Raw genomic sequence first — 27,070 nt, forward strand, 5'->3', positions numbered from 1 at the left:
AGGGAATATACCATAAAACAATTACTGCAGCCTGCTATAAGGTCATGTTTCTACCCACAAGAGAGATGTGATGATACCCATTAAACAGACAGCTGATGACAGTATTAAGTAAGGCTTCAACTGGAACAAAAAGAACTATAAGCAGTATATACATCTATTTGCATATAAACAGTAGAAAAAGCACTGTATCTGTTACTTAACTATTCAAAAAGGACAAAAGAAGAAAAAAACCCACTTTTTTTCCTCACATGATGTACAGATGAACAACAGGAAAAGAAGGCAGGCTTTCAAAAGCTACCTCAGCCCTTTATTTAGAGAGGTCTCATAGGGATGATGCTGCAGTGATCCCGAGCTGGCTGCTCCAGGAAGGCTGCACTGCTGTCCCCACCTGCACACCAACTGCTCTTGCACTGGGACACCAGTAGAAGCTACAGGAGGTCACTGGTGGGGGCCCCAAGGTGTGCCACAGCATGACACCACATCCCTCCATGTGCCATCTCCTCTCCCACAGGCTGGCAGACCTGCAGAGGGGCCTCTGCTTCACCCAGTCTCACATGGTCTCTAAACACAGAGCAGATGAACTAAAGACCTTTCTGATACAAAACAATGCAGAATTCAATTAAAAAATAATTTTTTGTAGTTCTATCATGCTACTTTGTAAAAATATGGGGGACTTTTCTTTCTAAATTCTTACAAAACCCACTGATTCAGAGAAGACTGGAATCTGAGGGGTGTGTAGTTATTATCAGCAACTTCATATGAGGCAAATATGCAAACTGGGTACCACTCCTCTAACTGTGCAGAAGGGCATTATGCTTTTGCCATGGTCACACTGCACAGCACACCACAGAGAACAGCTCTGGACTGACAGCCCCAATATTCATATCTTTATTTGTATCAGACCTTGAAGCATTTCTCTTAAATAACCATCTTGGAATATAGAAAACTTACAGTTCATATGAATAATGAACTTTCTGTGTTGTCTTTAAGGCACATATTTCTATCAACATTTCATTTTGGTCCAGAGAAGCAGTTGCATTTGAGACACCAGCTATCGAGGTATCTGACAGGTTGGTTTGTTGTAACTATCCTTATGACTGTAGACTTCAACAACGTGTATGGAGTTCACCGTCTGCAGTGCAGTGTTGTGTCTCGGTACCGTGTGTGCCCCAGGTGCACCACTGCTCTTGGCTACCTTCAGCAGGCGACTGTTGTCTTTGCAACACCCAGGAACGACGACATCCCAAGTCTGCTCTTCCTGGGACCTGTAAGCACAAAGGGTAAAGTTATTTCTGTTTCATTAATTCTGGTGAAGGTACAGAATTTGTGCATTTTATTGGCACATCAGGTGTTTTGCAAATGACTTGTGCTGTAACATGAAAAATTGCTTCTCCCAGCATCAAAACCAATTGGCAGCAGTGGGGCAAATAATTGTGTCTCTGTAAAACCTCAACAAGACCTCAAGTACCTTTTTGCTGGGTACCAACTGAGCACTGAGCACCACTGTGACCTGCCATCAGGGAACAGAAGCTACATGGGGTAATGCTGCACACCTCGCTGCCAAAAGAAAATCTTCTGACATACCTGCTGTTGTGCACTTATTTATTTTTTTTTTATAGTATAAGGAACTTGGTTCCATCTTCTTGAGTTGGTAGTCAAAGATCAAAATAAAAATCAAATCAAAGCAGCACATAGACACAGAAGGACTGGAAAAAAGCTTTGCCTGGGCCAGCAAAACAGCCTTTGAAAAAAAAACGTCTTTGCAAATTGTTCTGCCAGGATTATAGCTCAAGTCTAGGTATGCTGATTATAGAGCAATAAATCCAGTCCACCTGGGCAGAAGTCATCCCACTCTGATGTTTTTCCCTATAAATCTCTATGTTGTGAAACACTTCAATTACCCATAGTCCACCACTCAGGAACCCACACTGGCTAAAACTGTACTTGGAGAAGAAATGTACTCCTGGCTTAGCAACCCATTCCTCCCATTACAGGAACTATTAAGCTTTCATTGACATCTGCTAGCACAGGGTGCCCAGAGTAGCTGTGGCTGCTCTATCCCTGGAAGTGTCCAAGGCCAGGCTGGATGGGGCTTGGAGCACCCTGGTCTAGTGGAAGGTGTCCCTGCCCACAGCAAGGGGGGGAATGGGATAGTCTTTAAGGCCCCCTTCCATCCAAACCATTTCATCATTATGTGATTCTATAAGTGTAGGGTGAGACAGTAGGCACCTCTCTTCCCTGCAATAGATTAAACCCTGAGGACATCAGAGGGACAGTAAAGGCAGTGAGGTTTCACCTCAGCAGAGGCTGAGAAGAGCTATTAAGCGGGTTGCAGCGTCACTAAGGGACAACTGTGCATGCAGTGGGCTTTGCTCTGTGTGCATGACCTTCAGTCAGACACAGTCTTCAGTTTGCTCTCCTCTCATCCTTGGAAGCTCTGTACTTTGTCCTGAATAAGCGTGACTGTTTTTTCAAGCACTTCAACTTTCCTTAACTCCAGTTCCCAACTGAGCTACTTCAAAACACCACAGCAAGAGGATTAGAACCCTTCTCTGCACCCTTACCTGGCTATAGAAACCTGCCCTGGGCACTGCACACCCAAGTGCATGATGCATTTGACAAGGACAGACTGTATCTGACAGATAAAATTTGGAACTCCCATCAGGGGAGAAGAATAACTATCACAGCATTTGTCAATGGGATTTAGAGGATTCACAAGAATATTCTTCTGTGTGACTTGAGAGATGCTCCTTGCTGGAGGGAAAACACTGTTAACAGGACATCCGAGACATGTGAGAACGCAGCCACAGAGCTGCCTGGTGCTGGTACTGCCTCTCAAAACAGCTTTTATACTAGAGGATGGGAGGGGATTTTTTTCTTGCTGTATGCCTAGTGGCTTTGTACAAGACCCTGGGGTAATCAGGAAAGCATTATGAAAACAATAATAGCAGCTCTATTGAAAGCACATGTTGCTGTACATGCCCCTTTCTAGCTCTTGCAATGACAATTAAGACTGAAATTCAGAAATGGGTGTAACTTAAAAGCCAGTTTATCCTACCCTTCTAACAGGGCCCCAAGGTGAAACCACAGCTCACTTCCCCTGTCTCAGCTTTCTTTGAAACCTGCATGTCAAAAGGTACTGGGAAGATCTGAGCCTCTAAAAGGTGGTGGTGGGGAACACAGAGCACAGGAAAAACAAGAGGTAAACAAAGAATAACTCCATGAACAGAGAAGCTCAAGGCTGGACCAGTCATGGGCAAAAGCAAGGAAAAGCAGGGAAAGGAAATCTGCCCCTCTCCTATGCTGGTGTCTTCCCTTCATGGTGCCATGCAATCCAACATTTTGTGTAGGGAACTGTATCAATTCCATACAATTGTATCAGTGAATGCTCTATGCGATGCAGCATTAAACTCCACAGTGATGCTGAAAATGCTGAGCTGCCTCTCCTAATAGCATGCTGCCTTTGTGATTTTTTACAAAATCTTTTCAGTTGGAATTCTTTGTTGTTGGATTGTCCTTATTTGCTTTTTGCCAGGTAGAATGGTAAAGCATCTTGTAGTCAGAAAGGTCTCTGGTACAAAAATTTCAGCAACTAAAAATATCTTCTGTGGGAGAATATACCAGCCTGCTTCTCTGCAGAAGGATTTTTTCTTCTTGGTAATATGTTCCAGCTGTGTGAATAGCTGAAAGGAGGACTTTAACCCTACTGAGACATGGGCTTTTCCACTTGACTAGCTTCTACAGTCAGATCAACTACTTCACAGAGAATGTTTTGTAACTTGACTTGAGCTGTGAAAAATAATTCACCTCTAAGCAGTCCAAATTTGAAACGTCCAACTTCTTCCAAATGTTTCCATGCTAGACAAAAAACCACACCAAATTTCTTTGATTCTCTTTAGATTGCATTTTTGAGCTGGACTACTTTTTTTTCTTGTTGTCATCTTAGCTGGCAGAGAACGAAAAGGAGTTAGTGTACAGCTACATTCAGCTCTCCTGAGTATGGAAAATGCTGGATCATCAATTCTCCCTTACAAAAAATCAGCACATCCCTTGAGTCAAGGGAGTATCTATTCCAGGACAGGTTACAGGACTTTTACACTGAAAAGAAGAGCAACAGAGCCAAGGTGTGGCTATTTCTGACCATCACTAGGAAGATGATGCAAACTGAAATGAGCTCTCAGCGATTTCTTTACACCTGCTATCTGTGCTGCTCCTGGGACAGTATCTTCTACACATGCAGATATATAAATAGGTTCCAAAAGAGGAGTGCCTGGTTCTTTAATGTCTCTTCATGCCAGAAGGGTTTACCGTTTGCTCTCACAATGTTAGACTAGGTTGTGCATATTTTGTCAGAACAAAAGTGGTTCCAGTTGGATTCAGGATCCCATTTCTGGCACAGAACACTTGCATTTCCTCGTGCTTTTTATGGAACTGATGGCTTCACTTCCAGAACAAATGTAAATGCTACAAACTACTTAAACAAGCACAGGACAGTCCTCTTCCTGAATGGATGCTTACAATTTAATTGATGTACATTACAGCAGTGGACAGGACAATTCTTTACAAATTTAAAAACTGGCAATGATGTTTATCAGAGCAATTGCTTATTTGCATTTCCTCACGCTGTATTCCTACAGCAACAGCTCTGCTGAGGCTGTTGCACTAGTTTGCTGTGAAGCTTTGCCTCCTCGCTGAAAACTGAAGGCACTTTTTAAGCTCTGTCATTTTGGGGGAGGTTTAGGTTGGATATTGGGAAAAAATTCCTCACAGAAAAGGTTGTCAAACCCTGAAATACCTTCACCTGGGGAGCAGCTACAGCTGACCATGAGCAGTGGGTGAGCATAGGCCCCTCCAGCATTAAGCTGACCCCACTCTTCTTTTGGACACCCATTTCTTTAACATAACGTCTCAGTGATCTTCATTCCATCTCTCAAACACTACTAGCAGCTGGCACAGACGAAGGACAGCTGCCATTAAGTTTTTCTTTACTGATATTTTACCCTGTGCCGGTCATGTGGCAGAGGACAACCTGTCTTCTTGGGCAAATGCCTGATCCTAGCTCTCCCACATTGCTGCTTGCTGGGAAGGCAGAGAGCTGTTTGTCTCAGGTGGTGGGTGCCCAAGCAAGTGCTCCAGAGAACAGTTACTGCAGGGTCAGGCATTATTTCTTCATCATAAAATAATTGACTCAAAAATAACACATCCTGGTACATCTTGCAGTCAGGCTCTGAGAGCCATTCCCAACATGTTGACAAGCCCTCTGCCCAGCGTCCTCCTGGGGACTGCTTTGGAGGCTCATGGGCATTGTTCTCCTCTAACTACGTGGCCCAGGGCTGCAGCTAATCTCCCTTCCCTAGACACAGACCCTTGTTTTCAGCTAATCTCAAACCTCTGCACTACAGAGAAAACTGCTATCTCTGCTGCTCTGAACTTCTAAGAAGCAACGCAGGGGAAACACCTCCCTCCGAGCAGCACCATGATCTGTAACTTGTTTTTCCCTGCTCAACATTATTTAGTGTTTTCAATAATATAATAGAGCAAATACGCTGTAAATACTTGCAGCTCATGCATATAAGACCTTTTTCTGCTAAAAATTGGTATGTTCATCCATCCACCTCATTATGATTTTTTACATCCAAATGAAAGAGGTAGCATCTGGAGTGACAGCACTCTGTAGTTAATGATTCCGGGTATTTGTACACATATTTCTTATCATTTTAAAGCAATTTGTTCAACCAGAAAAGCAGTCAGAATGAGAATCATTATAATTAAAGCAGTTGCCACTAAAATCCAATGTTTTCCTGCAAAACTACATATTCACGATGTTTGTGATATGCTTCAAACATGAGGGGAGAAAGTTCTCATTTTGTGGCAGCCAGGTCCAGAACACCACAGTGGAGCCCCTACAGTCACACAGCTGGGCTTCTCTGTTATTTATAAGCTCTGCACATCAGCACTCTGCACCCACATTATGTCACCTCACTGCAGCCAAAATTATCTTGTCAGCATACTAAGGCCCCTCTTTAACTGATTAGAGTGTTTTAATCTTAAATTTGTCTGTAAACCTTTATTTGTTTTGTAAACCTGTATTTGTTAATACCTTACCTGCCTGAAAGAATTGATTTTTTATATTATATTGCCTTAGCTAAACGAATCAGCTTTTTATTTTATCTCTTCTTACAGTATTTTGACCCTCAAGTACTGAATCAAAATGTTAATCTCAAAATCCATTCAATTAAGTCTGAAAAGTAGCACAACCTACATGCTCTTCTTAATTTATTCAAAAATAAATTAAGATATACTCAACAGAGTCTTCTTCAAGGGTGGAAGAGTTCTTACTCTTCCAGATACTTCATATGCTACAAGAATATGAAGCAGAACAGTTTCTTCAAGAAAAGAGAGAAAGCTATCATAAAAATGACTGAATTTTTCAGGCCTCCACCCACTCCCTTGTCAGACATGGGCAGCACTCATCTCAACTTCCCCTTCTAAGTGGGCTGCAGAGCCACTTCCCATGGCTGGGTTGCAGAAAACAGCATGTACCACAGCCCTGGAAAAGGCAGGGAGGAGAGGATTCATCCCCTGTGCCTCTTCAGACAGCTCCTGCCTAGAAAAACCAAGCAGGATTGCTGCTGTGCTCAGAGATCTCATGATGCATTGGGCAATTCCTCCAAATGTCTGAAACTTTAACACAAGAAGAGGATAGGGTAGGATAGAATAGGGATAGGGTGCTGATAGACTACACTAGACTAGACTAGACTGAAATATTTCAGTTGGAAGGGATTCAAAAGGATCATTGGGTCCATCCGCCTGACCCCTTTAGGGCTGACCAAAAACTAAACCTCATTACTAAGGGCATTGTCCAAATGCTCCTTGAGCAATGCCAGTTTGGGCCACCAACACTGACTTGCTCCAGGACTCTGTTCCAGGGTCTGACCACCCTCTTGGTACACAAATGGCTACTCATGTCAAGCATGAACCTTCCCTGAGGAGTCTTGGTTAAATTCTCTTTTGGTTCTTGACCATGGATATGCAGAAATATATGGAATCTTTCCTTTGGGACTGCCCACCCTGAGTTTTGCTGCTGTTTTTCAAACATGCCACATGCCTGTATTTACTTCTTTGGACAATCAATACTGGAACAGCTTCACCACTGCAGCAACACGCACCCAGGTTTAGAGATTTCCTCCAGGCACAGGCTGCCAACATTCCCACCTCACACTGGAGGGGAAATGGTACTACAGCAATCACCCAGACAGGTAACGTGTCCTTTCATTCCAGTCCTCCCAGCACAGCCCAGCTCCACGTTTGCACCTCCCCAGTACCTGCATTGTTCTCCTGTTCCCAGTAAGCCAGATGAACACAGGATGAGGAAACTTAGCCTAATTTGTTACACACACTAAAAAAACCAACTTGCAAGTGAAATACAAAACTGACAGGCCATTTGTTGTCTTCATGAAATCTGTCAGTAGAATTCCCACATCTCACCTTGCATGTCTATTCATTTTACAGAATTAAAGAATAGAAATTGCTTGAAATTACTTGATTAAACAGCTCTTACTTGAGTGGAAAAAGAGAACAAGGTGTAAATAAGGAAGGGTCACATCCGTTCCAAGAGCAATTCCAGGACGGTTTTATTTAGAATCACTTTAATGACACTTCCATCTCTGATGAGAAGCAGTGCCCACTCTCCATACCCAAAACAGCCAGACTTTTGGCTAAGGGTGCACAGACTGATATACCTGCTCTCATAGCTGGTTTTAGCTCTGGTTAGTGTTTAGCCAGGATCCTATCAGCTCATTCAAACCTACTTTATTTTAACAGCCTTACCTGTAGAAGCCTTGGTTATCATATACCATCTTAGTCATGTCACCGAATACAGAAGGAATCCTGAGTTTCTTATTATTGTTGTTACTGTTCCTTCCCTTAAAACCAAAGTAAGCAGCTTGCATGTGCTCTAGTTCTTCAGTCTTCAGCTGGTACCACAGCTGCATTTCTCTGTGAATATACCAAGCAGTAGAAACAGTATTGTGATATATGGCTGTACAGCTGAGCTGTTATCTGACCACAGACCTGAGTCTCTAGAGCTTAAATCTCATTCCAGGTTTGTGGTGGTGTTCGCAGGGGTCCAGGACCAGGGAAGAGACGAGGATCTGACTCCATGTTTCAGAAGGCTGATTTATTATTTTATGATATATATATTATATTAAAACTATACTACAAGGATAGAAGAAAGGATTTCATCAGAAGGCTAGCTAAGAATAGAAAAGGAATGATAACAAAGGCTTGTGACTGACTGAGACAGTCCAGACAGCTGGACTTTGATTGGCCATTAATTAGAAACAACCACATGAGACCAATCAAAGATCCACCTGTTGCAGTCCACAGCAGCAGATAATCATTGTTGACATTTTGTTCCTGAGGTCTCTCAGCTTCTCAGGAGAAAAAATCCTAAGGAAAGGATTTTTCATAAAACATGTCTGTGACACAAGTTTACTGAAAAAAGCACTTAAACACGTGCTGAACTTCATGTGTAAGCCAAACTTGTAGAGATTTAAATAACACCCTAAGATAGGGAGTTCTTCAATAGCATAAATATTATTGTGCAAAATAGTGTTATTTTAAGTACTGTCCAGCAATCCTCAAAAAAAAAAAAAAAACCAAACAAACAAGAAAATGAGACCGATTTTCTCATGAGCACCAATGGATAGTTGAAAGAAATAAACCTCCAAGAATTATGTCCATTTGAGTCAGTGTTTTTCCAGACTACATGTAGTAAGAAAACTCATATAAGGGTGGGATGATGTCTCAGTGCTCTAATGGACCTTCAACAGTGACATCAGGCCACAACCTGTTATGTGTGAAAAGACTTCATATCCTCTCCATTTTATGGGATAAATTATTTCAGGAAAAAAAAATTATTTTCTGTGACTTTTTGCATCACTGCTATTCTTAATGTTTCCAAAATCACCAGGCAGGTTGCAAAGATATTGACTTAAAAATGAAGGAGACAGGTAGTGTTGCATTTGTTTCAAGTTATCAAGCCTACAGCTTTTTGTCAGATTAATGATTTGTACATTCAGAAGTCAATCCACTTTTCCACCTCCATCGCCAACAGAGATGCTGCCACTCCACCTGACAAGTTTCACAGAGGGTTATGTCACTTTTTCTCCCATGACATGGACAGTTTGTACATGACTTCAATTCTTTCTGACAGAAGGGATAAGATACACAATGCCTACAATGCCCCCAGGTTTCCCCTTGGAGCTGGACTCTGCTGCCAATGGGATGGAGCAGCTCCTTCAGGAGACAGGGAAAGAAGCACAGGGGAGCAGGGAACTCAGAAGGTCTCAGCAAAAGGAATAATTTTACAGCCTGATGACAGAATCAGGTCATTATGTCCAGTGTGAAGGGCTTTTCTTTTGTAAGAGGAAAAATATCAAGTCATCAAAATAATGAGAATGGCTAGTTTTTACAAAACTTCATTTAAAATAAATGAATAACAAGGACTGTGATATGAATAGTCTTATCAAAAAGAAAAGTGGCAATTCCAAAAATGTCAATTAATCTTTCATTTCAAAGTAATTTATTTCATGCTACCAGTAAAAACCTGAATATTATGACTGACACTAAGGACTTTCATTTTTTGACACAAAAAAGTCTTTTAAGAGAAACAGAAAATCTCTATTTTGGCTACACTTGGATTTCAAATGACAGAGGTTCCCCCTTCAGCTGGTTCCCACACAGCTTCAGATAAATCACAGCTCAGCATAGAACCCTTCACTACTGTCTTCCCCAGTCTCCCTCCACTCCACTGGAGGGCCTGGTGGGAGTAACCAGCAAGAAAAGTGAGAGGTAAACCAAGTTCCTGTGGAAAGCTTTCTGCAGCAGTGACTGTAGGTGGGTGCTCTCGTGAGCACCAGTAGCGTGGCTCCAGCCTACAGGCAAATACGCTCCTGCTGACACTAACCACACTGAGTTTTTATAATGAACTTGATTGAAAATTTGACTTTTTCCTATTCCTGTTTATAATCCACCAATTTGTGCTCCAAGCCAGAAGACAAAATCCTCTGCTCTTCCAGCCCTATGCTGGGACAGCTTTGAGGATGCTCAGCAGATGGTGAGGCCTTGGATGGCTCTGACACAGGGAGATTCCATTTCCCAGCAGTTTTCAAAGAAAAAAAGGGAAAAAGGAAAGAAATAGAGAAGAAGGGGAAACATTGCCAATCTTAAATAACTTGAGAAGAGAAATGCTGTGCCAGAAAATAAGACTTGTGTGTTCAGCTTCTGCATAATCCTGGGTAAATCCAGATCTGCCTAGGCCTGTTGAGGTTATCTGTTACTAACAGGCATCAGGTATCTAAGTACTCTGGAATTCCAAGTCCTTCTACACCTAAAGCCTGACCTACAAATTAAGGATTTCAAGTAATTAACATCATTGCAGTGCTGCAAGCAGCAAATCCTTTGAAGCACTTGTTATCACAGCAATGGGGTCCATATGATGTACACTCTTACACAGTTATTAAAACTGTCATCTTGACATACCTTTGAGTTCTTCTCCTCTCACTTTTCTTTGCACATTTGATCAGACAGCAAGTTAAGAAAGCCATGGACATCAGCAGAATGACAGCACAGCTCACAATGGAGGCAATTACTGCGACCTTAAAGCCAAAAGTCTCGTATTTTGATATGGCTGCAACAAAGCAAACACAGAATTGTTTCTAAGATCAGACCATAAATTTATCTTTCACATTTTCATTAAACCATGCTGAAGCCTGCTGGCTTCACACTTCTGCTCAGTGAGGACTTCCACATTACTATGTGTCAAGATACCAGAGAATCTTGGCTTCAGCTTTGACCTATGCAAGCCTCAAGCTGGACTATGTAAAAATCTCATGTTTATAAGTTACTATTGAATTGTTCACAAGCATTTCACCACTGCAATTAATTAAACACAGTGCCCTTAGCACTGCAGTAGCTTAAAAGCACAAGTCTGCAGATGAGCTGCAAACTCTTTATTAACAAGGACTGAAGCTACAGAAACGAATACTAACACAGGTAAATGGGATTAAAGAAGCCGTTTAGAGCAAGGACAGTTCCATGTAATTACATCCTCTTTAGCAAGCAGCAAACAGGTCTTCCTCTGCTTGGGGAAGGATACGGGATGGAAGAAGTGATGTGCAGGGCTGAGTGTTCACAAGGATCTGATGCTGGAAGCGAATCATCCAGACAAAAGGAGGAGTAGGAATGTGATGTGGCACAGCTAATGCAGATCTCTGCCAACTCACTTGGAGCAGTAAGCATGTCTTGCTTCAAAACTCAGCTAGTTCTCCCAGTGTCACAATGACCAGCATCACAAATGGTTCAGCTGACCTCCACACAAAGCATTATATTTCTGCAGCCTCTGGGGGAATTGGGGGAATGATTTCTCTCATTTTTTCTTTTATGGGATCTCCAAAGAAGAGGTAAGAATAGCTGAGTGTGGGAGAGAGTACTAAGTGTCTGTAAGAGCAATGTATCCACTGGGGATTTGAAATTATACAAGGTCTGAGGCACCTCAAAGCTCAGAGGTACCAAGTTTTCCTTGGGTCTACTTCTGGTCAAACTATTAGCAACCTTAGAATAAATAAGCAGAAACGCAGCTAAAAGATAGTTAATGCTGTTGTCATTCAGACACTATTTATCTATATGGTAAATTTCCCGTGCAGCTGCAACAACCAAGAATTGTTAAAAAATATCACTGTGCTTCTTTTACAGCAAATACGTTGTCAGAAAAGACTGCCAGGAGATAAAAGGTCCGCAAATATGTTTGCACATCAGTTGGTCATTCCCATAGTGTTGGGGTGATTTATGATGATGGTCTATTCCCTGATTCTCTGCTTTATGCCCCAATATGAATGCTGTGTCTTTAACACGGGTCCGAGGGAAGGGGGAGCACTGGGGCCCTTTGCTGGGCTTTTTCAAAGCCTCACTGCCCCAGCATCCGGTAGTGTGGTGCAGTCTGGGTTTTGCTTGGCTAGTTTGGGGTTTTTTTGTTAGCCCAGGCAGAAATTTGTTTGTTTTTTTTCTTTGCTTTTTTTGGGCTTGGAGAGGCTGCAGCAGCAATCCTTCAGCTGCTTTTCGAGGTGAATTGGACAGTTTGGTTTTGATCCAAGATCAGTGAGAACAAGTGCCAGGAGAAGAAATTGGCTGGGCCCGGCTGGAGGGAGGGGCTGCTCTTTTTTGGCCCCAGACCCGGGAAAAAGCCCGAGCCGGGCAGGGAAAGCACACCTGCTTCACCAGGGGACCAACAACAGAGATTCACCAGGTTCCCATCTGTTTGCCCCAGCTGCTACGTGAACCTTTTGGTTTTTTCTCTGAGACAGGAGCTGGTGTCATCTTTCTCCCCACCCACCTGCTGGCCATTGTGGGTTTTTATCTTGCTCTGGCATTTTGTTGGTTTTTTTTTTTCCGTGGCAGGAGGGTGTGTGTGTTAAGGTCTGACAGTTCAATATCTAGCATTTATTTACTTTTTCTCCCGTGCCGTGTGGGCAATCTGTTTGTCAATAAACGGTTGGTTTTTTTCACTTTCAGCCACTAGTATTAATTTCTTATTAGTGGAAAGGGATTGTTGGAACCCTATTTTTCAGAGGAAACACTCATTCCAGAGTGTTTTTCTCCTAAATTTGTCTCTAAACCAAGTCACCCATACATTCTCTAAAGAAGCATACAGCTTTTAGCTAGAGGTACAGTTATTCCAGGTGCTACCAGTGACATGAGATCAGGGACGAATCCAACAGAGTCTTTTCTGTGTGTCATGATAATGGCATGTCAGAACATATATGGAGTGGAATTACCATCAGTGGGGCAACTTTGAAGAAAATTGAATTTGTATTTTTCTTTGCACAGGTATCTAGGAAGAATCCTAACATTGCAGGATAGGCAGGGCAAAAGGAACGCACTGCATCCCAGAGGGAGGGGCACGGTTTGGGAAGAACCTTACGCTTGCAGGAGGGCACTCCGGCTGTCCACTGCGTGCTGTTCCCTTCCCAAACACAGGTGACGATGGCCGCTCCCTCCAGCTGGTGCTCGGCGGAGCACTGGAAGGTGACCACTGTTCCCACCTCGGTGCCGTTGCCATGAAGGACCTGCAGAGAGCCGAGCTGCGGCGAGAGGAGGTGGCTGCACTGCCCTGCAGAGCAAACACAGACACAATGCAGCGCCGCTGCCAACAGCGAAGCCTTCCACTGAGGTTTCATTGACACCAGACTGTAAATCAGTCACAGTTAATGGTCAAAACAAATACCAGACCTCGGGGCGGCCAATGCTGGCTGCTCTGCCAAACATCAGCCCACGGCTACCCTCTATCAGTGCCATTCAACTGCTCCCCTGCCCTCATCCCCAGCACAAAGCAACTGATGTTGTGACATTATCTGCTCAGACTGGAACATGTTGAACACTAAAAACTCTAATAAAAAGTAATTTCTGAGTGGCACGGTCCCCTATGGATCCCTGTATTGTTAGATTCTGATTAATTTAGTACTCAGGCTGGCTGGGAGTATTCATTACGTGTCTTCCTGCACACAGATTTCCAAGATCTACTGGACTGATCATGCAGTTCAGCCTACTTGGTAGCATCTTGGCATGATCTGACTGAAACTTCTTATCTTTACAAGCACTGCATGTCTGTTTGGCTTGGCTGAAAGGGGTCAGCAGGGTCAAAACCACAGGGAAGAGCATAGAAAGACATATACATATAACTTATCTCACTTTTTGAGTTACAAACTCTGCTTTTCAGTAAATCATTAATTTTTAATACATTTTTGTTCATTCCGCTTTTCTATTGCTTTGTTGTTTATACAGCTGCTCTCTGAGCTGTGGAGCAGTTCTCCTCTTGGCCACCTAATTTTAGCCATTAACTTCATACACTAAATTTTATTGTCACAACATTCCTTGTTCACAGTAATTTTAAACAAAACTTTCAATGAGAGATGATTAAAAAACCATATAACATCTAGATAACTTCAAAGGTAACAAATACTTTTTCTGGGTCTGTACAGAATACTTTTCTGGGTCTGTGCTTTGACAGAATCTAGAAACTCGGATATTTTTAACATTTACAGAATACCAGCACTGCTTCTGCATTAGAACCCAAGTTCCCTATTTTTCACTGGCTTTCCAAAGACTTGAGAAAACTCAGAGGTATAGTGCTGCAAGCACTATGATGACACATACAAAAATATTAAAAGCACGTCGACAGGCAAAAAGAAATTACAGCCTCCCTGAGAACATCCTGACAGAACCACATGTTGTTAGCAAATGCATTTTATTTTGAATGCTAAAACTCCCCCCATGTCATTATTGTCATTAAGCCCCTAAATCATACCACAGCAGGCAGGTGTCCCACCTATCTATCTCCAATTCATGCTCTTAAATTCCCTGTCCCTGGAAAAAAAACCCAAAGGAATCTCAGCAAAAGACCAAACAGAAGTCCCAGTGACAATTACTAGGCTAATCTACTGAGTAAATATGCAGCAAACACTAGCTTTTAAAACCATAGCTCTTTAATTCCATGCTGATTATTTCTGTTTGTTTTGCCACTTCTTTCAGCCTCTTACTACGGCAGAAATTGGCCTCAATGAGAGCAAATATTTTCTGTAGGACTGATTTCTCTTCACCTCTTCCTGCCCACATCCCATTCCTGGAGCATACAGGATGAGTTGGACAATTTTCCTTCTCACTCCAAATGAGTGTTACGAGTTTGGGCTTTTCTTTTTATTTTAATCACTCTGTGGTTTACCATGAGAAAACATTGTCCTAATCTGTAAAATAAAGATTTTACATATAATTGTTTGGTTTTGGTTTTTTTTCTCATTTTACAATTTCAAGGCTATTTTTAGAGATCAGTCCATATTTCTTAGAGTTCACATTGGTGACTCTTGTAGCTGCACAAGATGCAAAAAGTAATTGGAGCTGAATTGGACTTGATGCACACCTGCTGGGCCACAACATGCAGCCTCAGCAGAGGCATTCAGTATACCTGCCAGTTTACCTGGACTCATTGTTCACTCTTTGTTCTCCAAAGAACAAATAATTTGGCACTGGATCCTTTCTTTCAAGACATATTTCATTTAATCCAGCACTGACCATCCCGAGTAACACGTGCAGCTGTAGCTGCTGGAGTGTTTTGAACCTTCCCTGCCCCGTCCTTGCCCAAGATGGTGTCTGCCAAGACATCAAACCTCTGAATGGCAGTGACCTTGTCAGCACCATTCCTCAGCTGTGGGCTTTAAATTATTTTTGCTCCACTTGAGCTCTACAGAAATGTCTACTAGCCAGCATACCCTGAAAATGTGGGTATTTCCATGCTTTGCCCTGGGCTGCAACAGCATCATGGATCATGCCCAGATGATCATTCTCATATGAATGTATTTGGGGCTGGAACTACAGAGGTGCCTCTCAATGAGAGTTACACATCCAAAACCTTCTGTACCTGAGCTGAAAGTTCATCAACAACTTCATGTACCTGCACTTCTGCAGAGGAGAAATGCTGTTCTTCTTTTAAGAACTTTCAATTCCACTTCTTCCCACTAAAGCCAAACACTTAAATGTGTCACTGCTTTTTGCTTTTCACAAATGCATTTATTGAAATGCCCAGATGGAACTTTGCCAGAATGACCTTTTGAAATTTCAACCAAGCTGAGATTCAGCTTCTCTGCATAAAATTTGCCCTAATTTTAATCATCAATTATCTTCTAAAAATGCTTTTGGAAAACTTTCCTGCAAGCTCTAGTGTCCTTCACTTCTTTCACCTGTAATGTTTTTGTAGTTAGCCATGGCATTCACTTTTCTGCTGGGCTAATTTTACCCTTACATCTCCAAAGAATCATGTTTAAGTAAGCTTCTGTCCTTATACTTAAATAAGCAGATGTTCCATGTAGACTTCTTTTTTGAATACTCTTCAGGCATGTTTATCAGACTAGATCTACTACAATCAAGAATTTTATTATTGTTTTTATTGTTAGAATTAATTATATTTTTGTTTTCAACTGAGACTGGTGTCTGAGGCTGCATTGCTGCCTGGTAAAACACAAACATTTGTGCTGACAAGATTAACATTTAAATTTGTATTTCTTTTATAAATATCTAGAAAATGTTATGTTCAGGTCTTGGTTTGCATAACTGGCACCCAGAAATGTAAAAATGAAAAACTGTAAAATTGAATAAATCCCCTAATTAGAGAGCTGGAGGCCCTCTGCTCTGGAGACAGGGTGGAAGCAGTGGCATTGTTCAGCCTGGAGAAGGCTCAGGGGAGAACTTAGAGCCCCTTGCAGTGGCTAAAGGGCCTACAAGAGAGCTGGAGGGGGGCTTTAGAAAAGGGCCTGCAGGGACAGGACAAGGAGGAATGGCTGAAACAGGGTAGATTTAGATGGGATATTGGAAAGAAATTCCTGGCTGTCAGGGTGGGCAGGCCCTGGCACAGGGTGCCCAGAGCAGCTGTGGCAGCTGTGGCCTGGATCCCTGGCAGTGTCCAAGGCCAGGTTGGACATTGGGGCTTGGAGCAGCCTGGGACAGTGTCCCAGCTGAAGGTGTCCCTGCCATGGCAGGGGTGGCACTGGATGGGCTTTAAGGTTCCTTCCAACCCAAAACCTCCTGTCTACAGTTCTATGATTCCAGTTTCTGCAGCTATTTCTGCAGCTTTTTGTAGAGCAGGAGCTGATTTATACAAACGCAATTCTGAGCTTGGCCTCATGCTGAGAGGACATCCAGTGTTCAGAAAATCTCTGAATCTGATGCTGCTGTCTGGCAGTGCAGAATTGCACTGGCTACAACAAACAGGTTATTGCATATGACAAATAACTGTCCTCAAAGTAAGACAGACACTAAAGCATAGTGTTCTCCATAAACTCTTAATGCACCCAACCTCTGGGTTCAGAAATAAACACATACATAATTTCCAGGCAGTGAAAAATAGAGAGTAACGTAAAAATTAAAATAATTCAAAGTATCTCTTCTCGTGTACAGCCAGGATTATCTGTATTGCAAAACTGATTTGTCAAAAAGAGGAAACATATGGTTTCACTGTCAGCAAGCAGTGGGTTTATGTTTTGCTGATAAGAAAAAGAAATGAGAGAGCAACCTAGGCATGCCTGCCTGGTAAACATTTCCTGTGCTCCTTCCACAGCAAAACAGTGAGTAAAATCAAATACATTGCATAAGTATCTACCAAAATTATCTAAACTACACAAGTAATTACCTGGAAGCATGTTAGCAAGGCTGCCACTTGCTGTCTGTGCAGAAAGAAAGCGATCCATGTCTTTGCCTCATTATTCCCAGAGACACAAAGGTTACCCCTTTATATTGCTTACTGTTGGGAATTGATACCACTAAAATATGCTGGAATAACTAGATGCCAGAAAAAAAGAGAACACTAGGCTCTATCAACCCTGTAGAAAATAAACACACCAATATTATTGCTGTAAGTCTCTTTTCCTAGAGAAGCACACCTCAGAAACTGGTGTCCCTGAAATCACAGGCATGTTAAGCATCCACAGCAATCTCAAAGAAGAGCTCTCAAGAGCTCACTGTGTTAAAAAGCAAAAGAAAAGCAGCTAGAAGTGAAATATGAAATAAAGCAGATGTAGCAAAGCATCTTGCAGAGTGAAACTGTCTGGCCCTGGCATTGGTCTCCTCACCACCATGCCTTTGCTTCCTTGCAGAGCTGGCCTCAAGTGCTGCCGGGGCTGGGCTTTTAAACCAACAAACGGCCACCAGGATCTGATCCTCCCACGAGAAAATCCAGATGCTGGCATGGCTTTTAAAGAAGTTAATATAAGCATGATACCAGACTTACAGTAAGAGAGCGGGGTGAGACCCAGGCTATAGAAGCTGCAGAGATTAACCAAGGTCCCCAGCTGTGCTGCAATCCCTGGGCAGCTGCTGTGAACATGTGGGAAAGCTCTTACAGATCTGTCTGCCTTCCAACACACAGGTATGGCTCTATGAAATTATTCCCTGGGGGAAGCTTTGGTGGTTCAGGTGTGGCACAGACCACATGCACCAAAACACAGCCCTCTGCACACCCATCACTGCAAGGACGCAGGGTCAGGCTTAGCCACCACTGCTCCAGGAGCTTCACACCCCAAATTCTGATGGAGACCTGCAAGAACTGAACAGCAGCCACAGGACTGCTCCTCTGGGTCAGTCACATAGAGGAACATCTAGACAACCGCACAGGGTAAAACTTGCAGGTACCTAAGGAACACATCTGTCACAGAACATTACCTGAAAAAAGAAATGCAGCTTATTAATATGCGGTTCTGGCACCTGCCTCATATTAGCATTTCTGAATGAAAATATTCCCCATAAAACATTGCGTGTTTCTATTGATCAAACTATTTTTAAAGTGTGATAGAGGGAACCCAATATCTGATGATTCTTACAGGCCACCATTAAACATTTGTAAAAACACCTTTTCAGAAAAGCTAGTTCTCCCATTAATACGTAATTTCCATGCAATTAAGGAGAGCAAAAAGAGCAAAAAGGTATTTGAAGAGAGTTTATTTCTGTGTTCAGAAATCCATGCTCAAATAAGCTCTCTGCTCCTACCCCTGTTATAGCAGATACCTCAGGCTCACTCCTACCCACTTCCTTAATTTTATTCTGTTGTCTGTTTAGTAGGTAAAACTGATTTTTCGGCACATGTAATTTACAACATGCAAGGGTTCAGGTGCTGAGACTCCCACATCCATCACATTTTGGGCAGCATTGCTTTCATGGAATCACCGAATGGTTTGTGTTGGAAGGACCCTTAAAGCTCATCCCATTCCATCCCCTTCTAAGGGCAGGGACACCTTCCACTATCCCAGGTTGCTCCAAGCCCTGTCCACCTGGTCTTGGATCCAGGAATCCAAGGGGCAGCCCCAGCTGCTCTGGGCAACTTGTGCCAGGGCCTCACCATTCTTTCAGGTCACCATGGGACTTGCAAGACATGCGAGTCCCAGGGCAAGTGTGCACTCTACCTCTGCCACCAGGTCCCTCTGTTCTCAGACAGGTTTTGGTGGGCACATCCTTGCTGGTGTCCTTCATTGGGCCAGTGAAGTCTGGATTTTTATAATTTCAACTTTCACCATTATTTTTTCCCACTACTAATGAATAATCTCTCATTCAATAAACAATTGTAACATTTCTGCAGAGGGTGCAAAGTGATCCACTAGTTGGAAAGCCAGCGACTGAAGAAGCCAAAAGAAACCCCAGATGTATTTCCACAGGGAAAGCACATCTCTGTTAGGAGCCATGGATAGAGGAAGGATGAAGGATGCCCCACCAGAAAAGTGGACAGGACAGACGTTGTGTGCTGCCCCATGGGAAGCCTCCTGCAGCATCCCTGGAGGAAGGGCAGCAACCCTGCCTGCCCACTGCCCACCCTCAACGTGCTCCACTCTCCTCCACTGCCCTGGGTGCTGCAAGACACAGAGCTCAGCCTGGCTGCATATTTGTCTTGCTTGGCTCTGGGTTATCTGCCTTCACCAACTCTTTGATCTGGCTTGTGCACAGCAACAGGCACGTGCTGGGGCACTGAACAGGGCTGATAAGAGCAGATGTGCCTGGACGATGTGGCCGGTGGCCTCTTGCTTCTGCACGACACTTGCCAGACTGGGCATAACCTCTATGGATGGCTGGGGCCACACTGCACTGACCTACTTGACCAAAAAAGTTCTCAAGGAGGAAGGCCCCAGAGCTGGACAAAAAACAGTTCAGTCATTAAAAATCCACCCCCAATGTGAAATTTTAGGTGGACCAGATCTGCACGCTACTTGATGGTCATATTTTAATTTTTGCCAAAAAGCTTAAAACATAGGAATTGCATTTCCACAAAGAACTGATCTGTAAAGAATATAGAAACTTTTCAACCTTTTATCTTTGCAACCACTTTCCTGGTTTAAAACAGATGAGGGAATACAGGTTCGTTATTTTTCACGGGGAATTTCCAACCACCCTGTTAAGCAAAACAAGCCGGGATGATAAAGACCTTACCTGCATTCCCTCCCCCTGGCTGGCCCACTTTACCTTCCCTAAGTCTTTCCCAAGAGCAATCTGAAGCTAATCCTGTCCTTGGTTTGCTGTGTTAAGCTGTAAAATGCACACCACAGAGCTGTGACCTAGCATCCACAACTGTCAACAAGAATTTCTGTGAATAATTGGCTTTTCAGACACCAGTCTGAAAAAGTTAGCAATAGCATGCCTTTTATTATGGTGACAGAAGTCATTCATGGGCTAAGAAACCAACAGCCAGATTTAAAACCCATCTCTGTGGCTTTATAATTTTTTTATTTTTCTTCTCCCCTGATTGGTTCTTTTCCTGACAGAGTTTGGCTTTCCTGTTCTGGGCTTCGCGCAGAGAGACATGCAGCCAGCAGCTTGGCCACAGCCACCAGAGCAACCTGCAAACTGCTGGGTGAGAGCCATACAGCATCCTGCCAGGAACTGCTCAGGCACAGCAACAATTAACAGCACAAGTCAATAAACACACCTGCTTTCATCCTCCCTGCACACAGGAATTGCTGCAAGATGGCACCAAGACAGACAAGAATGCCAGTATAAGGACAGGGAACCAGTGCATTGTGTTTGCTTTTTCCCATTTAAAAAGTCAAGGACTGCAGGTGAGTTATGCACAGAATGACAAACAGCTCGAGAGAGCAGAGGACGGCAGCCCCATGTCCTGCCCTTCCTTTGTACATAGCTAGGGAACTTGGGGCTACACGTGAGAATTCAGCTTCTGGGCTGAAACAGATTAAAATTAATCAAAACCTTAGTCCTAATCTAAATTTCTGCAGGTATTAAGAATAATGGGCACCAGAGCTCTCCTGCCTGTGCAAAACTGTCCCTGGTTTTGTGGGGCATCACTTCTTAGAGCAAAGTAGAACCCCTGTGTCCAGTCCAGATGCCTCTTTTGACCCAAATCAACTAGCAAAGATCTTAAAAATAACTGTGGCCGTAAGCAGAAACCTTCCTGGGTGTAATTCTGCTTTTACATGAAGGCACAGATTTCTGCTCTTCTGAACAGGAAAAAATCAGACCCCAAAACTTGCCCTTTGCAGCTCTTTGAGCTCCCACAGGCCAAATCATCCTCCTACACACTGTTCCCAGCCCACACATGCACTCAGGGAATTTTGTACACCATCCCTTCACCCTACTCAACTTCTGTCCCCATTTTGACCTCTCCTCAAATTCATTCCCAATCAAAGCTACTCTGCTTAGGAGTCTGGAATACACAAGCTGCCTTGTGACTGGCTTTATTGCATCCCAGAAATAACAATGGAATCATCTCTCCAGGTCTATTGGAGGAAAGGCAAGCAGTTAACCCATCCCTTTCCCCAACACTGCTTCTACCAGCCACCACCACTCCAATCTGGGCTGAGGTAGCTCTGACTGCTGCCCCCCCAAGCAGCTACTGACCCCCCTAAAGATGCTGCTGGGCCACAGGGGCTGCGCTCTGCTGCAAAGGCTCATTTGTAATCCAGGCATCAGCTCAACTCCCATCCCTGAGACCCTCAGCAGACACAGGAATTGATTTATTTTAGGGAGCAGTTGCTCATTCTGCAACTTCTGCATTTCTCTCTGTCATCTGACAACCAAATGAGAGGCAGACGTTAATGCAGACTGCAAAATCACCTCTCTGCCAATCCTGATCCACTTGGCCAGTCAAAACTGTTCTTTAGAATAACATGGTTGCTCATCTGCAGCTGCATTTCAAAGACAGTGAGTCAATAAAATGCCTAAACAAAACCTGACAATTCTCCTATGTGTTAGCTTGTCTTCATCATAATATTGAAGGCAAGACTCTACAGTGCACATAAAAAGTCAGTGGCAATCATGATTAGTAAGCAAAATCATGCCGATTCTATCATAGTTATAAATCTCCTTGGTGTAGAGTTGCAGTGATGTTTGGGGATGCTCTGCTTTTCTAGGGGAAAGGTCCAAGGATGTCTTGGCTCTGACACAGTGGGAACAGCAAAACTGGCAGCAGTTTTGCCCTTTAAAATAGACCACACCACCCAGAAAATGCTGGGTTATCCACTGTCATTGGGGTGCTTCTGTGTTTTAAGACTGACTTGTGATTTTTTAAATTTCAATGTTTTGGATCCAAAGCATTCAGCTCACCTAATTCATTAGCTGAAATTCAGATGTCTACTAATAGTCTGTCTCTCTAGCCTAGGTAATTTCAGAGTAGCTAGGACAAAGCATTGGAGAATACCACTTCTCCAGTGTATAGAGAATAGTGTATAGAATACCACTATTCCCAAGAGGGAATAATCTTGCACTGTGGAGGACTCAGAAAACCCAGAAGCTCTCTTCCTTCTCAATTTTGTACTGTTCTAATGGTTTAATGACGAGCACAAAAATCCTTCCCTCAAAGCAGTATCAATGCCTGGTGCAAATGCCTAACCATCCAGATTATTAACTCCTTGCAGTACAGGAGATAAAGCCAATTAGCAGACATTCTGCAACTGTCACTTCTTTTACATTACTTAATACAAAGTTTGACTTTGAGCTCATGGATAAACAAGAAAGGAGAAATAACCCTGGGGAAATGACAAGTTGTATCACTTTCTGCCCTGTGGAAATAGAAATTTGGGATCCAGGTTTTCTTCTGCAGCCTAAAAATGGAACCACATCTGAGGATTGCAGGGACAAGGTGATAAAATTCTATGTGGCCATACTGCAGAGCAGCAGCGCTCCTGGCTTCCAAGAACAACTTTGTTTTTGCTGTCCTGGAAGAGCAACTGTAAGTTCTTAGTAACATAATTGCAGTTTCTGCACTGCCAAGGAAACTCCAGAAAAAATAAAGTTGCTCACAACAAAAGAACAGACAGCTTAAGTCACACCATAGGTACATCCACCCTGGTACCAGCATCCCACCATGGCCACCAACATCCAGGCTACAACTGAGCCAAAACACGCTGTCCTGCCCCTATCCTCCAGCAAACTGCAACTTCTATCTGTTCTAAGCAAGAGACCCCATCCCTTTCTTTCAGTGGTGTCTGCTAGATAATTCCTTCCACAATTAGGTCTGAATAGAGCATTCACTGCAGCCTGCAGCATTTCCCACCTCACAAAACCTCTCCCCTTCCCTGGAAAGTGGAGGAACAAGGCAGAACAGCAGACAACAGCCTAGCAGTGAGACCTACTAATTAAAAACCTGTCATAATGAGTGTTTCTGCCAGATCCTGCATTAATTGTTTCTCTGTCTGTGGCTGCACTGATGTGTTGTCAATGCATCTCTGTGTTGGCAGAAGTACATGCTACCTGGTCTGAAAGAGCTACAGGAGGGTATTAAGGAATGAGAGGAACCACAGCAAAAAAAAAGGTAGCATCCTGGATAACTGGCGGGCCAGAGCCTCCCACTTCAGCAACATAAGGACTAAAAATAATGATATGCCTTCGTGCTTCTCTCTCTTTTTCCTGTTTCACCCAAAAGACCCCAGTATAATCTGGGCAGTTTCAGGGGCACCAGTATCTCAGTGGCACAGGCTGACAACAGCAGCCATGGCAATTCCCACAGGGCAGGAGAGTGCTTAGGTCACCTAACACAGGCCTTTCAGAATCTCAGAGGCTTTTCCAGAGAATTTACTGAGCCTGGCAAGCACTGGTTGATGTGTCCACAGAACACTACCACAGCACGGCAGTGACACTGTAAACGCTGCTGTGACAACACAACAGCCACAGTACAGAAGGCTTCTTCTCAGCTCCAGACCTCTGTTGTGCTCTTCCCCTACACATTTGCTGACCTTCCCTCGGGGTAAGCCAGGCTCCCACAGTTCCTCAGGGAAGCATACTGCTGACCCTCCCCAATCAGAGGGTGGGATCATTCTCCCTGCTCCTGTGAGTCCTTCAAAAGAAGGCAAGACCAGGAAAAGTGCAGGGTGTTTGAATCTCACAGCTGTGAGTCAGGAAGCTCTAAGGCCTCTAAATACTACAGGCATCAGGGCTGTACTAAGGAACTTCCTTTAATTTCTCTCTCATTCATGCGTTAATTCAAATGGAAATCCTGCCACATTTTTTTCATCCTCTCAGAAGGAACATGTGAGGGAGTTTATTTGTGCAAGTCTTTATTATCACCTTATTGCTCATGGTCTGAAATAATGTAAGGGGGTAGTCAACATCAAAAAGGATCACCAATAAGGACAGGATGCAATGAAAGATACTGTATACTGTGCAACAATTGGCAGCAAACATTGATATATAAATAACATGGTCACATTTAGATGAACAAGAGTTTAATTTAAAATTATATAAGTAGCCATCGTTTTAGCTATCTAAACTGCTTATGGTTGCCACCAGTACATCCACCTGACTCAATAGTTCCAAATGTTTTTTTTGCGAAGGTGGAATTGCACCATGGAAAAGCCCCATGAAGCAACAGAGAAGGTGAAGAGTCGACACCTAGGTAAGGTCTGGCAAAGCCCTGGGTGCTCAAACATCACTGCTGGTCCTACAGTCAGTGCAGCACAGCCAAGCCCTCACCCAGCATATTCCAGTTTAGCACCTTACTGAGAACTCCTGCTCCACAGTTTTGTTCTAGTTGGCTTGGAAAAAAATGGTCTTTTTTGTTCTGGCTGGAGACATGGCTCAGAGGTGCCAGGTCTATAGATATCCAAGGGATTAATTGAGGGTGGATTTCTAATTTGAACAGCAAATAGTTTTTGGCAGATTAGCATTCCTCGCTGTTTTGTCACAGATCTATGCAAAGCAAGATTAACCTACACAGAAACAGAAAGGCTGAGTGTAACACAGGACATGTCACTTCCAAAACTCCTTTTAGTGTTGGCAAACCCAGCCCCACAATACTTTGACACAACACATAAAAGCAGCTAAATATACATTATTTTAAATAAGAGAAAAGTCAGTAATTAGCAACACTATCAGACTAGAGCAACAGGGTCTACACTTGGGTTTGAGTTAATTCTCTAAGCCCATTTTCCAGAACTTGTTTTGCATTTTCAAATTAACCTCTATATTAAATTCAAATTAAACAGTCAAGCACATTCAGAAGATACAATTTAAAGCATTGCTACTAGCATTTAGCTAGTAGCTAAAATACATTTGCCAATTTCCATAGGCACAACAAATTCAGGTCATTAATGAAGTCTGTTAGAGCTTCATGAGCCAAATAAATTGCAAGGATATGAGAGGACAGGCTGCACATGAGAAGGAGGTCTTTGGATTTCAGCAGCACTCAGCTCTGCTTGCATTGAAGCCAGGGAAAAGCCCATCTACTCTGTGATCTGAAGAAAAGAGGAAGAAACCCCCACAATCAGCAGGTCACGGCAGCTTCACCAAGCTCTAGCATCCTTCCATCTCACCTTGGTCCTGGACTGCAGAAGTGGCTGTGGCTGGGAATATGCATCTCCTGCTGCCTGGGCCAGCAGGTCCAGACCATGGTTCTGCTCCCTCCAGGCCCAGACACCCACCAATGCCACAGCCCTGTGCAGCGAACATGTCCCACCAGTTCAGACCCTCCCTCACCTCACATTACCTCCAAATTATTGAACCCACTTAAGCCAAAGAGGTTTTGAAAGGATGTTATGGTCTATGCAACTGAATTGAGTAAGAAAACTCCAGGGAACAGAAAGATAAGAAGGAAAAAGCTTTGCTTGGTTTCTCATTCCACCAATGAGAAATGTATTAACATATTCCATTAAAACACTGATATCTTAATTTCCTTCCCAGCCCGGTGATACACACCCAGGAGAGATGTCTCTGAGAACCAGCACTCCCTTCTGCCCCTATGCACTCGTCCCCCGTACCGGGGCCATCCCAGCGACTGAACCCCAAACTTCTATCATTAAACCGCAGCGCCTCCTCTCTGGGAGCAATCACCCTCTCCAGGGCCCCCGGCAGCCCCCGGGTGAGCCGCTCGGACGGCTCTGGAGTGCGGCTGCTGTGTAGCAGCCGCGGCGGTATTCGGCCCCTCCGCCCGACCCGCGGTCCAGCACTGGCCCCGCTCGGCTTCCCGAGTGTAGCCCCGGGAGAGCTGTCAAGGGTCACCGGGACCTGCCGGGACACCCCGGGCCGGGGTGGCTCCGGGACACCCGTCTCGAGGCGTGCCCGAGAACTTCAGGGTGCGGATCACCATCCCCTCCGCACTGAGCGGCTGCAGGGACCGGCCAGAGGCGGCACGGAGTGGGACGGGAGGGGCCGCTGCCCGGCGCGGGGTTCCAGAGCTGAGTGGGAAGGTAATGCAGCCCCAGCTGGGGTCTCCCGCGTCCCTCTCCGAGGACATACAACACCTCTGTCCAGAGATACCGCATCCTGCACACCCCGCATCCCTACGCGGAAGGGATCCTGCACCCTGACTGGAGTCTGGCGCTACTCCCGCTGACATCCTCCCTCCCCTCTTCTGCGACGCAGGAGGGAACTTGCGCGAGTAACGACGCGGGACCACGCTCGTACCTGTGTATGCGCGGGGGCCGCCGCTGTCCCGCCCTAGCGCAGAGGTGCGCGGCGTGTCCAGCCCGGGTGTGCTGGCGGCCGGCATGGCTCCGCCGAGCGCCGCCGAGCCCCGCCGCGCCGAGCCGCCCGGCAGGTGCACCGCACCCACACCCGCCCGCCCTCCGCCGGGGCCGGGCCGGGGGGAGCAGCGCGGCACGGCCCATCCCGTCGAGCCCCGCCGGGCGCCCGCCCCGCGGCCCCTCCGCGACAGCCGCGGGGCGGGGGAGGAGGGGCAGCGGGGCGAGAGGAGGGGCCACTCGGGGCTGGCGCAGGCGGGCCGCCGCCGGAGCTTCGCGGCCGGGGATAGCGCCGTCCCCTGACGGCCCCGGGCTTTGGCCTAGCCCTTCCCCGGCCCGCGCGGCGCCCCACGAGCGGCCAGGCGGGGACGGGCAGAGACTGCCTGGCCCTCGCTGCCCGCCCTGCCTAACCTACCCTCTGCTTGTCCTCCTCCACCGCCTGCCATCAGCCCCCGATGCAGCCAGGCTGGTGCTCAAAGCCTGCAGAACCTCAGGTACCTCAGTCTGGTTTTCATGGGTCTAGTCTAGCAAACACCGTATACTGATCTTTATGTGGTTATATTCCAGGAGCAGAATCT

At 44.6% G+C, this 27,070-nt stretch overlaps 1 protein-coding gene across 4 annotated transcripts; it reads right to left on the reverse strand.

Moving 5' to 3' along the window:
- Positions 1–285: 285 nt before the first annotated feature.
- On the reverse strand, positions 286–26,684 carry SUSD3 (sushi domain containing 3). Of its 4 annotated transcripts, XR_011681243.1 has the most exons (6): positions 26,437–26,684; positions 12,983–13,171; positions 10,546–10,693; positions 7,831–7,998; positions 952–1,265; positions 286–561 (listed from the first exon to the last, which is right to left on the reverse strand). XR_011681243.1 is itself a non-coding variant. In XM_071440122.1 (5 exons), the coding sequence occupies exons 1-5, from the start codon at positions 26,519–26,521 to the stop codon at positions 1,052–1,054; spliced, it is 804 nt and encodes a 267-aa protein (XP_071296223.1). In that variant the 5' UTR covers positions 26,522–26,684; the 3' UTR covers positions 866–1,051. The 4 variants fall into 4 exon arrangements, 3 of the variants coding, with proteins under 3 accessions (XP_071296223.1, XP_071296224.1, XP_071296225.1); XM_071440122.1 differs by lacking the exon at positions 286–561 and having other exon boundaries at positions 866–1,265; XM_071440123.1 differs by lacking the exons at positions 286–561; positions 26,437–26,684 and adding an exon at positions 19,002–21,802 and having other exon boundaries at positions 866–1,265.
- Between the last annotated feature and the right edge of the window lie 386 nt (positions 26,685–27,070).

Source organism: Agelaius tricolor, unplaced genomic scaffold (genome assembly GCF_023055355.1).
Source record: "Agelaius tricolor isolate 1412-34295 unplaced genomic scaffold, bAgeTri1.0.p SCAF_14, whole genome shotgun sequence".
NCBI lineage: Eukaryota > Metazoa > Chordata > Aves > Passeriformes > Icteridae > Agelaius > Agelaius tricolor.

What these genes read in the sequence shown, in the direction of transcription:
- SUSD3 (XM_071440122.1), bottom strand. Translation starts at nt 26,521, where the DNA reads ATGCCGGCCGCCAGCACACCCGGGCTGGACACGCCGCGCACCTCTGCG. An exon ending in CGGCCCCCGCGCATACACAG is followed by an intron (nt 13,172 to 26,436) that starts GTACGAGCGTGG and finishes TTTGCTCTGCAG; the next exon opens with GGCAGTGCAGCCACCTCCTC. An exon ending in GAGAGGAGAAGAACTCAAAG is followed by an intron (nt 7,999 to 10,545) that starts GTATGTCAAGAT and finishes GTATATTCACAG; the next exon opens with AGAAATGCAGCTGTGGTACC.